General features: G+C 36.8%; 1 protein-coding gene across 41 annotated transcripts in view; it reads right to left on the bottom strand.

Moving 5' to 3' along the window:
• The window catches only part of SENP6 (SUMO specific peptidase 6), a 136445-nt gene that overhangs the window by 93330 nt on the left and 30867 nt on the right, over window positions 1-12248 (bottom strand). For 22 of the 41 annotated variants that reach the window (XR_014065736.1, XR_014065734.1, XR_014065728.1 and 19 more), the window contains exons 2-3: window positions 8776-8869; window positions 6798-6858 (exon numbers count right to left, since the gene is read on the bottom strand). The exons of 9 other annotated variants lie outside the window; for them this stretch is intronic. Coding sequence is in view for 8 of the 32 variants with exons in the window: in XM_081530794.1 (XP_081386920.1) it covers window positions 6798-6858; window positions 8776-8869 (155 nt within the window). In the remaining 24 variants the exon portion in view is untranslated. Of the gene's footprint in view, window positions 1-6797; window positions 6859-8775; window positions 8870-12248 lie in introns of those variants that run through there. 10 more of the 41 variants (XR_014065733.1, XM_081530812.1, XM_081530800.1 and 7 more) reach the window with 2 other exon arrangements.

Genomic DNA, 12248 nt, shown 5'->3' with positions numbered 1-12248 from the left:
CTTAAAGCTCAACGTTCAGAAAACTAAGATCATGGCATCTGGTCCCATCACTCCATGGGAAATAGATGGGGAAACAGTGGAAACAGTGTCAGACTTTACTTTTTTGGGCTCCAGAATCACTGCTGATGGTGACTGCAGCCATGAAATTAAAAGACGCTTACTCCTTGGAAGGAAGATTATGGCCAACCTAGATAGCATATTTAAAAGCAGAGACATTACTTTGCCAACAAAAGTCCGTCTAGTCAAGGCTATGGTTTTTCCAGTGGTCATGTATGGATGTGAGAGTTGGACGGTGAAGAAAGCTGAGTGCCGCAGAATTGATGCTTTTGAACTGTGGTGTTGGAGAAGACTCTTGAGAGTCCCTTGGACTGCAAGGAGATCCAATCAATCCATCCTAAAAGAGATCAATCCTGGGTGTTCATTGGAAGGTCTGATGTTGAAGCTGAAGCTCCAATACTTTGGCCACCTCATGCGAAGGGTTGACTCATTGGAAAAGACCCTAATGTGGGTAGGATTGGGGGCGGGAGGAGAAGAGGACGACAGAGGATGAGATGGTTGGATGGCATCACCAACTCGATGAACATGGGTTTGGGTAGACTCCGGGAGTTGGTGATGGACAGAGAGGCCTGGCGTGCTGCAATTCATGGGGTCGCAGAGAGTCGGACACGACTGAGCGACTGAACTGAACTGAAGATAAAAGTGAACTGGAAGACACAACTGAGGAAACTATACAGAATATGGTACAAGAATGATTTTTTTTTGCCCTTTATCTTTTTTCTTTTACACATAAAATATACATTAAAGGGCATGAAAAAAAATGATGGTCTAATTATACCTAACAAAATTAGTTCCAGAAAAAATGAGAAAAGGCAATAGCCAAATAATGACCAAAATTTTTTCAGAATTAATAAAAAATATGCATCCTTTATGTAAAGAGACACAATGAAACTGCAGGAACCCAAAGGCAAAGAGACTATTCTGTGAAAGAGAAGAGGAAGACTACTAAAACACTCTGAACCACAATAAAGGCTTTCTCCTAATTCTACACTCATTTTCAAATACAGTAAAGGGGCTACATTAGTTTAAACTAATGATCCATAAGGACCTATATATTACCCACACCATTAAAAAGACTTTCTTTTACACAAAGACTTTCTAAGGGACCAACAGATACAGATCATTTTAAGAAAATCAACTCCTACTGTACAACTGCGCTCATTTCACATACTAGCAAGGTAATGCTCAAATTCTTCAAGCAAGGCTTCAGCAGTACATGAACTGAGAAATTCTACAAGTTGGGTTTACAAACCGCAGAGAAACCAGAGATTAAACTGCCAACATCCGTTGGAGCATACGGCAAGAAAAACATCTATTTCTGCTTCACTGACTACACTAAAGCCTTTGACTCTGTGGATCAAATAAACTGGAAAATTCTCAAAGAGATGGGAGTACCAGACCACCTTCTCTGTCTCCTGAGAAACCTGTATGCAGATCAAGAAGCAGCAGTTGGAACTGGACACGGAATAATGGACTGGTTCCAAATTTGGAAAGTAGTACGTCAAGGCTGTATATTGTTACCCTGCTTCTTTAACTTATATGCACAAGGCTGTATATTGTTACCCTGCTTATTTAACTTATATGCAGAGTACATCATGCAAAATGCCAGACTGGATGAAGCATAAGCTGGAATCAAGATTGCTGGGAGGAATATCAATAACCCTAGATATGCAGAGGATACCACCCTTATGGCAGAAAGAGAAGAACTAAAGAGCCTCTTGATGAAAGTGAAGAGTGAAAAAGCTAGCTTAAAACTCAACATTCAAAAAACGAAGATCACGGCATCCAATTCTATCACTTCATGGAAAATAGAAGGAGAAAAAATGGAAACAGTGACAGATTTTATTTTCTTGGGCTCCAAAATAACTGCAGACAGTAACTGCAGCTATGAAATTAAAAGATGCTTGCTCTATGGAGGGAAAGCGATGCAAACCTAGACAGCATATTAAAAAGCAGAGACATCACTTTGCCAACAAAGGTCCGTATAGTCAAAGTTATGGTTTCTCCAGTAGTCATATACAGATGATACAGATGTGAGACTTGGGACCATAAAGAAGGCTGAGCGCCAAAAAATTGCTGCTTTTAACTGCGGTGCTACAGAAGACTCCTGAGAGTGCCCTGGACAGCAAGATCAAACCAGTCAATTGTAAAGGAAATCAGTCCTGAATATTCACTGAAACAACTGATGCTGAAGCTGAAGCTCCAATACTTCAGCAGCCTAACACAAAGAGGTGACTCACTGAAAAAGACCGTAATGCTGGGTAAGGTTGAAGGCAAAGGGGGCAACAGAGGATGAGATGGTCAGATGGCATCACCGACTCAATGAATTTGAGCAAACTCCAGGAGACAGTGAAGGGCAGAGAAGCCTGGCGTGCTGCAGTCCATAGAGTTGCAAAAAAGTTTGGACATGACTTAGTGACTGAACAACAACAACCACTTTAACACTTTCATAAAATTGATTTACTTTAAAACCCATCTGTAGAAAAGGCATCATGTAATATCTCCTTTCCCATCTTCACTTTCACAGTAAACTTCTTCCACCTTACAAAAGACACAACTCTCACTTACTGTATTAAGAGTCTAAAAACCTCATGAAAAGAACATTTGTAAATACTGGTATCTGGAACCTCTTTTGGCACTATACTACAGTTTCCTATCTTTCCCTGTTTTATATATATTTCTGTTAAAATTGAACCTATAGTTAAAAATAGTATTCTGGACCAAATTAGGATTTTCTTAATATAACTATTTAATATAACGTAAAATGGAAAAGCAGAAGTGATGAAAATTTTCATTTAATGACTTTACATCTCTACTTTAGTTATTATCAAGAAAAGCACTGCCCTAAGGGAAAAAATCATGTGAGAACAACGAAAAGAAAGCCTCCCCCCTTAAAAAAACAATTGAAATTTGCACACATTTATTACAACCAGGTAAAAAATTCAGGTCAAAACCAAGGCTGTATTTTTCTACTAGAATTCTATGGTAAAATGTCATCATGAGGAGGAAAATTAACAGGTATATTTGAAATAAAAACAGAAAAAAAAATCTATTTATTACAGATCAATAATATTTCTGATTTAACTGACTGGCTATACTATAGATTGGCCTTGTCAAGTAAGGGTTGTGGAAGCATTGCCTACAGATCACATGAGCTAAATATGCAGTTCCAAAATTTAGGAAAATATACAAAAACAAAATATTTTACAAACCATATGGGCAAAGGCCAATTAATAATGAGCAAGATTTCAATATTTTCACTTATTTCTGGAAGTAACAAGTATAACTACTAGCTACACATTAAGTATTGATAAAGCCTTTTTAATATATTTCCCCCAAATTCAGAAAGACAACAAATCTAAAGACTGGATTACAAATTATGTTAAGCTTTCAAACTTCTATCACACTGCTATGTGATTTCTTTTTTTTTGGCTGCGCTGGTTCTTCACTGCAGTGTACAGGATTCCAGTAGAATCCTGGAACTGGCAGCCTCTGGAGCACTCAGGCTCAGCAGTTATGACACAAGCCCTCTATTGCATCACGCAGGTTTAGCTGCCCCATATCATGTGGGGTCTTAGCTTCCCAACTGGGGACTGAACCGGAATCCCTGCATTGGAAGGAGTCTTAACCACTGGACCACCAAGGAAGTTTCTGCTATGTGATTTCTGCCATTTAATTCAAAAGGAAAGAACTGAGTGATAAATGCTATAGCAATTATCACTGTATCCATCTATTTATTATATGACCAAGATTTCTCAGCACTCCTATCTAAAAAGAAACATAAAATTATTGTTGGAAGTTACAGCATAGCAATTAATATTTATGGATACATAAACTAAATGAATAAGGAAAGAAAATAGCAACGCCATCCATTTTAAGAAATACATTTCCAATATAACTCTACACAAGAGGTTTAACAATTATAAACTACATGTCTATTAGTTTATAAACATAATCCAGTAAAAAATGAATACCTAACAACTTTTAGGGGCAAGATCACTAAATATTAAATTTCAGTAAATGTATGTATCTTTTTATTCAGTACATATGTATCTATAAAGTATGACAGAGCAATTAAAATATTTTCAATTGCATAAAAATATATCATATGAAGTTAAAATACATATATAGGGACTTCCCTGGTGGTCCAGTGGCTAAGACTCCACACTCACAACTGAGGAAGCCCAGGTTTAACCCGTGGTCAGGGAACTAGATCCCACATGCTGCAACTAAGAGTTCACACGCCACAACTAGAGATCCAGCACGCAGCAATGAAGACCAAAGATCCTATGGGCCTCAACTAAGACTAAGAAAAAAAGCACAATATGAATTTTCCAACTGTTAAAGAGGAGATGGCATATAGATTTTTTTTAAGTTTTTTAAAACTGAAATATAGCTATTTGCAATGTTGTTGTACATGTATTTTTAAAATAGATGATGATGAATATCAGATCTGAACTACCTTTAGAGATCACAGGATACAGTGTCGTGTAAGTTTTATTTTTAAAATATCAGTATGTACATCCTCAAAAATGTGTAACAAGGCAAATACTTTATTTTAAAAAGGGGGGGGGCAGGGTATCTGCAAGAAAAAAAAAAATGAAAGTGGCTCAGTCGTGTCTGACTCTTTGCGACTCCATGGACTATATATATATAGTCCATGGGATTCTCCAGGCCAGAATGCTGGACTGGGTAGCCTTTCCCTTCTGCAGGGGATCTTCCCAACCCAGGGGTCGAACCCAGGTCTCCCGCATTGCAGGCAGATTTTTTTACCAGCCAAGCCAAACCTCCCAAATCGAAAACCAAGACTGAGAAGAACCTCTGTATATCAACTGAATATCTGTATATCTATAGTACATCTATTCATTAGACTACTACATAGCAATAAGTAGCAATACTATATAGGCTATCCTTTCTCCAGCAGATCTTCTCGGGAAGATATTCTCTGGGTCAGCCCAGGAATCAAACCAGGGTCTCCTGCATTGCTAACTGAGCTATGAGGGAAGCCCCTATCTAGCAATAAAACAGATGATAAAGATATCAAAATACTTTGCTATGGAGTGATCTTACAGACTACACTACCAAGTGAAAAACCAAGCTACCAAACAATGTGGAGAGTTTCTTCAAGAAGGGTGGCATATTCTAATATTTAAAAACAAAAACAATGGAAGGCTAAGCCATATAATATTCAAAGCAAGTCACCCATGGGTAAAAGAGAAGGGAAAAGAGGCAATCAGGACAAAAGCTAGACTTTTCTGAATAAAATTTCTTTGCAGATTTGACTTTGAACCATGAAAACATCTTTTGCATAATTATAAAATACATTAAATTCAAAACATTTTTAAAAAAGCAAATCCTCAAAGCAACAAAAAAAAGTTTAAATAAATAAATCAGCATAACTCTTACCCAACTGGTAGAATTACAAACCAAGAAAAACGAATTTCAAGTGTCTTTAAAACACAGTAATTTAAATACACATTTTTAGTGGGATAAACCTAGTGAGATATGCCACCAACAAGGAAATAAAACAAAAAGACTTTAAATCATTTTATTAGCAACTATATTTGTATTGATATTGTGAAACTATTCGTCTAAAAGGATAAAGCAAGTAAGTTACTAAATTATCATTAGGAACCAAGACACTCACCCCAAAAGCTATGAAAGAAAAATAGTGTTGTATTTGACAATGTAAGAAAATATCTGTTCTCCAAGGCAATAACCACCAGAAGTGAAGACAAAAAATTAGTGGAAAAAAACTAGTTTAAATTACTAATAACATTATTAGTATCACAGCAGTGGGCTAGTTTCTTTAAAATACCATTATTTTGTCAAATCTAAGAAACCATTATAAGATACATTATTACTGTCTATACTAATGTACAAAACATTTTTAACTCAACAAGAGGCATCCAGTTAGATTTCAGAGATGTCAAAAATGTGGGAAAATGTGTCTTAGACTCAACATAAAAAGAATTTCTACAAATCAATAGTATTCCAAAGACCAAATGGAAAAATGGGCAAAAGATATTAAGTAACAATTATCGAAAGGGAAATAAATGGACTATACATGTTATGAGTGAGGTAATCAAACCACACTCAAAAGAAATGCAAAGTAAGACTACACTGAGATACTATTTTTTATTGCAAAGATCAAAAGGATAATATTGCTAAAGTGTGAGAAAACAGGCATGCTCTGACACTGCTGGTAAAGTCTAAATCAGGTGTAACAAAATTAGAAATGTACCTGTGCTGATACAGCAGCTCTACTTTTAGAAATTTATCCTGCAGATATGCTGGTAAATGTGCAAAATAACCCATATAGAGGCTAGTTTATGCAACATTATTTAAGTGGGGGAAGAAGGTTGATAGATCCTTCCACATGCTGGTGTTGAATAACAGCAGTATATCATCCACGGGAATACTATGCACCTACTGAAAAGAGGGTGCTTGTAATGGGCTCTTATGGTTGGTCTCAAGATATATTAATTTTACAAAGTAAGATTACAAAGAGTGTGTACAATATACTACTGGTGGAGAAAGAGTAAGAAAGTGGGATAAGAATACAGATTTTCTTTGTGATAAATAAAATATTTCTGATGAGATAAACATGAAGCTAGGAATACCATTTGCCTCTGGGATGGGAAAGTGGGTGGCTTGGACTTACAATCAAAAATACAAATCTTCTGATGTATTAGTTTTTAGTATATAACCTAAAAAAAAAATTAAAAAGCAACACTTGCCTTTTTTCCTTTTGAGGTTTCAGAATCCTCATCTTCATCTACACTGAGTAGATTTGCCTCACTACATAGAAAATAAGGGGGAAAAAAATCTTAAGTGACAATTACAACTCATATGTTAAATTCAGAAGTTTTATTCTCTTTGTTCACCTAATACAGAGATCAGCAAACTTTCTGTAAAGGGCCAGAGACTAAATATTTTAGAATTTTGCAAGCCATATGGCCTCTGAAGCCACTACTCATCTTTGCTTTGCAACCGCAGTATGAAGTACCCACAAACTAAATGTGTGGCTGTGTTGCAATAAAACTAAAACAAAATCCGATGATGGGCCAGACTGGGCCCACTGGCCATTGTTTATTGACCTCTGCCATAAACGAACACATAGTTTTTGTTTTCATCTTAACTGTGGATTTCATCTACTTTCACTCTTTCTTCCTTTCTGTCTTGGATTTTACATTAGGGGGAAAGGACTCAAAAATAAAACAGAAGAAACATACTGTTAAGAAAATCTTAAATTCCAATGGTATTAACCCAATAAATAGTTATACCTCTACCATTCTGAGAAATATCAAACCTTCACTGAGAATTATTGGCCTCAGATTCTAAAAGACCAGAATGATGTCTCTATTAACAGTTGATGTTAATCTGAACACAATGATAAACCAACTGTAATTTATAAATGAAGCATACAGAACACGGAGCACCTTAAAAGACACATTTTTATATAATCATGACAAATATTCTATCGAATAAAGTAAAAATAAACCCTTCTAAAGACAACTCTGCTAAACAGTTTTTAGTTAAAATCTTAGCTATTGTAATAAAGACGTAAAATGTTTCAATATTGCTTGTATACAACTTAACTTTTTAAATGCTTGCCTACAAACATTTTACAAAAATGTTTAAAAAGTGGTACATTTCTTAACATTTAAAGGTGGTCTACTCAATTTTGGATTTAATGCCAATTTGTCAAAACTATTAACACCTAAGTAACAAACATCTGTAATAAAAAATAATCAGAAATAAAAAGAAAGAAGACCATAAAATGCCAATTTTGAGTGAACAACTTACTGGTTCAAAGTTCTCCTTCAAATAAAACTTAACTTCAAATTCAATATCTCACCGGTGAAGGCACCTAAAGTGGTAATGATGAATGATGCTGTTGCCCAGACAGAAGGGAAGCACCTACAATACTTAGCCAATATACTCTGAATGACTTCTTGCATAAAATTTCTAAAAAAATATTTGCAGTTTTGGTGGAACGTAAGTGTATATATTTATGTGTCTCTTAATTTGCTATTTGTTCTGGCCAGCAGAAACCAGATCAATAACCAAGAAACTAACAGCAATGCTAAATTTGTAATAAAAATCTCATGACGTGCAAAAGGTTGTATGAAAGCCATTTAAAAATTTACAGCGGTCACTCCAAGTACATTAACAAAGTATAACGAACGCTTCACTTAACATCTGTCTGGGTCAATACCTGTGTTTATCATTTATAGGGTTTCTGCTTTCTCTGGTAGCAATCTAAGATGAACCTGGTTGGGGATGGGGGTGAGGGGTGGGGGAAGTTTCAACTGCAAAGACAGACACTAAACTTTCTTACAAACTTCAGGAATCGTAATCTGGGTTCATTCAATACTGATAAATGGTGGCTTTTCTTATCACTACCTGAACAGACTGCCATATTAAAAAAAAAAGACAATGTCCTTAATAGGAAATCCACAGTATGGTCAACTTTTAATTATAAGATTACATGTATAATATGTACATATTTATATATCGCAAAAGATGAAATATAACCACATAATTATTTACCAATAAAAGAATTGCTTTTTCTTTCCTTAATGCTACTCTAAGAGTCAGTGTTTTCTTAAGAATATCATACTCTTAAAAATATTTCCATGGAATATAAATTGTTTTTCTAATGAAAAGTTTCATTCTTATAAAATAATCTGAGGGGGTAAAAAAAATTCTTACTCTTTATCTGTATCTCCTTCACTTTCTTCTCCATGATCAAAGCTCCAATTATTTTTAAAACCTCCATCTCTTTTAGATTCTGATCTAGCCAAGGCTGAAATAAAAACAAACTCAGATAAGTATTCATTAATAGAGCTATTCAATATAAAATAAAATTGAGCATTTGCCGAACTCTTTGCTTAGTCAAGATTTTCTTTTAATTTGTTTGCCTTTTGCCTTCTGCCTCTAAGAGAAAAAGAATACATTAAAATCTGTTTTTGCTAATTTACACTTGTCCATATGTGTGAATGTGCTACAGAAAAAAGCTCAAATGCAGTAAAATACAATAAAATATGTGGACAGGAACACATGAATATTTATGAAATACATACAAATCAACCCTGTATCTCCATATTTGATCACTGGTTCTAGAAATTAGTAACTGTTAATGTGCTTGCCTTATTTATGATAACTAAATCCAGACCACCAGCCTTTTTGCTACCTCAGCCAATCGTCTCTGCATTTTAACAGAAAAGAAACAAACCAAGGTTTTTTGGTTTAGCATCAGGGAGAGGTCAATGTTCAAAAAACCTCTCCAAATCAGAACAACAAACATGCTTTACTATGAGATTAAAATCGTATAAATGCATGCCTGAAATATCCTGAAGCCATAAACAACTAGAAAGTGGGAATCTGAGAAATAAATGAAGTGCTGAAGGTGGCATTTGTTTTGGAGCCACGTAACAAAAACCTGAGGCCTAGAGCTCGGGAAAATCAGTTCTGGGGGCCCAGCAAGATGAAAGGTCAGACTGAAGACCAGAAGGGCAACAATCCAACTGGCTGAACTAGTGGGGAAAAAAAAAACTTACTGAAGAAAGAGACAAGGGGATAATTACGACATCATGCTGTTGGTTCTGGGTTCTGGGATTGAACTAAACACAAACAGGGCTTCCCTGCTGGCTCAGCAGGTAAAGAACCCGCCAGCAATGCAGGAGACACATGTTTGATCCCTGGGTCGGGAAGATCCCCTAGAGGAGGAAAATGGCAACCGACACCAGTATTCTTCCCTGGGAAATCCCATGGACAGAGAGCCTGGCGGGCTACAGTCCAAAGGGTCGTAAAGAGCTGGACACGACTGAGCGACTATGCATTTATGCAAAGACAACTAAAGAGTACCTTCGCTTCATGTTTAGGGAATACCTAAACACCAGCTCACAGTTACTCAGGTTTGGGACCAGAATTTTCATAACCTACATGGCCCAGAAGAGTCCATAATTAAAATAGTCTCATAGCCTATATGGCCCAGAAAAGCCCCTAATTAAAGTGGAAAAGATGCACAACATCACAAAGATGTTAGGGAAGTGCAAAGCAAAAGTACAATGAGATACTATTTCACATTCGTTAGGATGGCTATTTTTTTAAATGGAAAACAGTAAATGTTGGTGAGGATGTGGAGAAACTGGAACTCTTCTGCATTACGTGGGAATATAAAATGGTGCAGCCATTGTGGGAAACGTTTGGCAGTTCCTCAGAAAGTTAAACAGAGAACTACTCTGTGATCAGTGGTCCTACTTCTAGAAATACACCCCGAAACAACTGAGAGCATGGACTCTGAAACGTGTACCCCAAAGCTCACACCAGCCTTTTTCACCAAAGTCAGAAGGTGGAAACAACCCAAACGTCCATCAGCAGATGAATGGATAAACGAAATGTGCTGTGTTCACACATACACGTACAGAAGATTATTTTTTGCCTTTATAAAGAAATCAATTCTGACACATGCTACAACATGGATGAGCCTTAAAAACAGGAGTAAAATGCTTTACCCATTTTAACTCATGGGGCTTCCCTGGTAGCTCAACTGGTAAAGAATACGCCTGCAATGCAGAAAACCTAGCTTCGATCCCTGGGTTGGGAAGATCCCCTGGAGAAGGGAACGGCTACCCATTCAAGTATTCTGGCCTAGAGAATTCCATGGACAGAGGAGCCTGGCAGGCTACAAGTCCATGGGGTCACAAAGAGTCAGACACAACTGAGCAACTTTCACTTTCATTTTACTCATGACAGACACAAAAGGACAAATGTTGTATGATTCCATGATACATCTAAAATAGGCAAATTCAGACAGCAAGTAGAATAGAGGTTTCCAGGAACTAAAGGGAGAGGAGAATGTAGAGTTATTTTTTAATGGGTACTGAGCTTTTGTCTGGGATGATGAAAAAGTTCTAGAAATGGATAGTAGTGATAGTTGCACAACATTATGAATGTACTTAATGCCAACTTACATTTGCATATTTGTAAACAGTTAAAACAATAAATTTTATGTTGTGTGTATTTTCCCACAGTAAAAAACTGTCAAGGCTAAAAAATAACTACCTAAACCTCTAAATGACTAGCAGAATCAAATATAAATCTTCTCTAAAAAGCTAAAACGTCAATGCCTCAAAAAAATTCAAAAAAATGAGTTTACAACCAAAAATATCATGAAGTAGGTGGAAAGAAGTCATCATGAGCAAATCTGAAACTTCTTTACATGTATAAAATACATAAATAAATAGTAGATAATAGGAGCAAGGTTTTTCTTTCAGAAAAAGAAGTTATAAATAAGCAAGAGAGGAGAGCTAGAATGAAGTAACTGTTCATGCTAGTGGTGCTAGGTTAGAGTAAGAGGTATCAGTATGAACTTATATTTATTTGACACACATACAGATAAATAGATACAGAAACAAATATAGACACCCTGTTCCATGGGCTAAAGGTCTGTCCTCAGAGAAAGTCTACAGGTGATATCGTTGTAGCAACAAGCACGCTTAAAACCAGATTTTATTTTCTGAATACCATTCTCCAATACAAGGAGCCAGAGCTCTCAGGAGAAATGACTGATTCTAGGACGAGGCAGGAAAAATACAAGGTAAGTCTGGAGTATTCTGTAGTGCCAGAAAGCAAGAAGGCATTTTAAAAAAAAAGGACGGGAAATTTCAAAAGGATTTGCTGCTGCTGCTGCTGCTAAGTCGCTTCAGTCATGGCCGATTCTGTGCGACCCCATAGACGGCAGCCCACAGGCTCCCCCATCCCTGGGATTCTCCAGGCAAGAACACTGGAGTGGGCTGCCATTTCCTTCTCCAATGCATGAAAGTGAAAAGTGAAAGCGAAGTCGCTCAGTCATGCCCGACTCTCAGCGGCCCCTTGGACTGCAGCCTACCAGGCTCCTCCGTCCATGGGATTTTCCAGGCAAGAGTACTGGGGTGGGGTGCCATTGTCTTCTCCGTCGAAAGGATTTGGGAGCAACCTAAAAGAACCTTCCAATCACCAAAGTGGAACAATTTTCTCAAAAATAAATGATAACACACAGATGCACAGAACAGTCTTATGGACTCTGAGGGAGAAGGTGAGGGTGGGACGTTCTGGGACAATAGCATTGAAACATGTATACTATCATATGTGAAACAGAGCACCATTCCATGTTCGATGAGTGAGACAAATGCTCAGGGCTG

The sequence above is a fragment of the Giraffa tippelskirchi genome, chromosome 9, assembly GCF_054371585.1.
Source record: "Giraffa tippelskirchi isolate mGirTip1 chromosome 9, T2T-mGirTip1v1.2.pri, whole genome shotgun sequence".
In the NCBI taxonomy this organism is placed as follows: Eukaryota; Metazoa; Chordata; class Mammalia; order Artiodactyla; family Giraffidae; genus Giraffa; species Giraffa tippelskirchi.
This window is presented reverse-complemented; position numbering and strand designations above follow the sequence as displayed.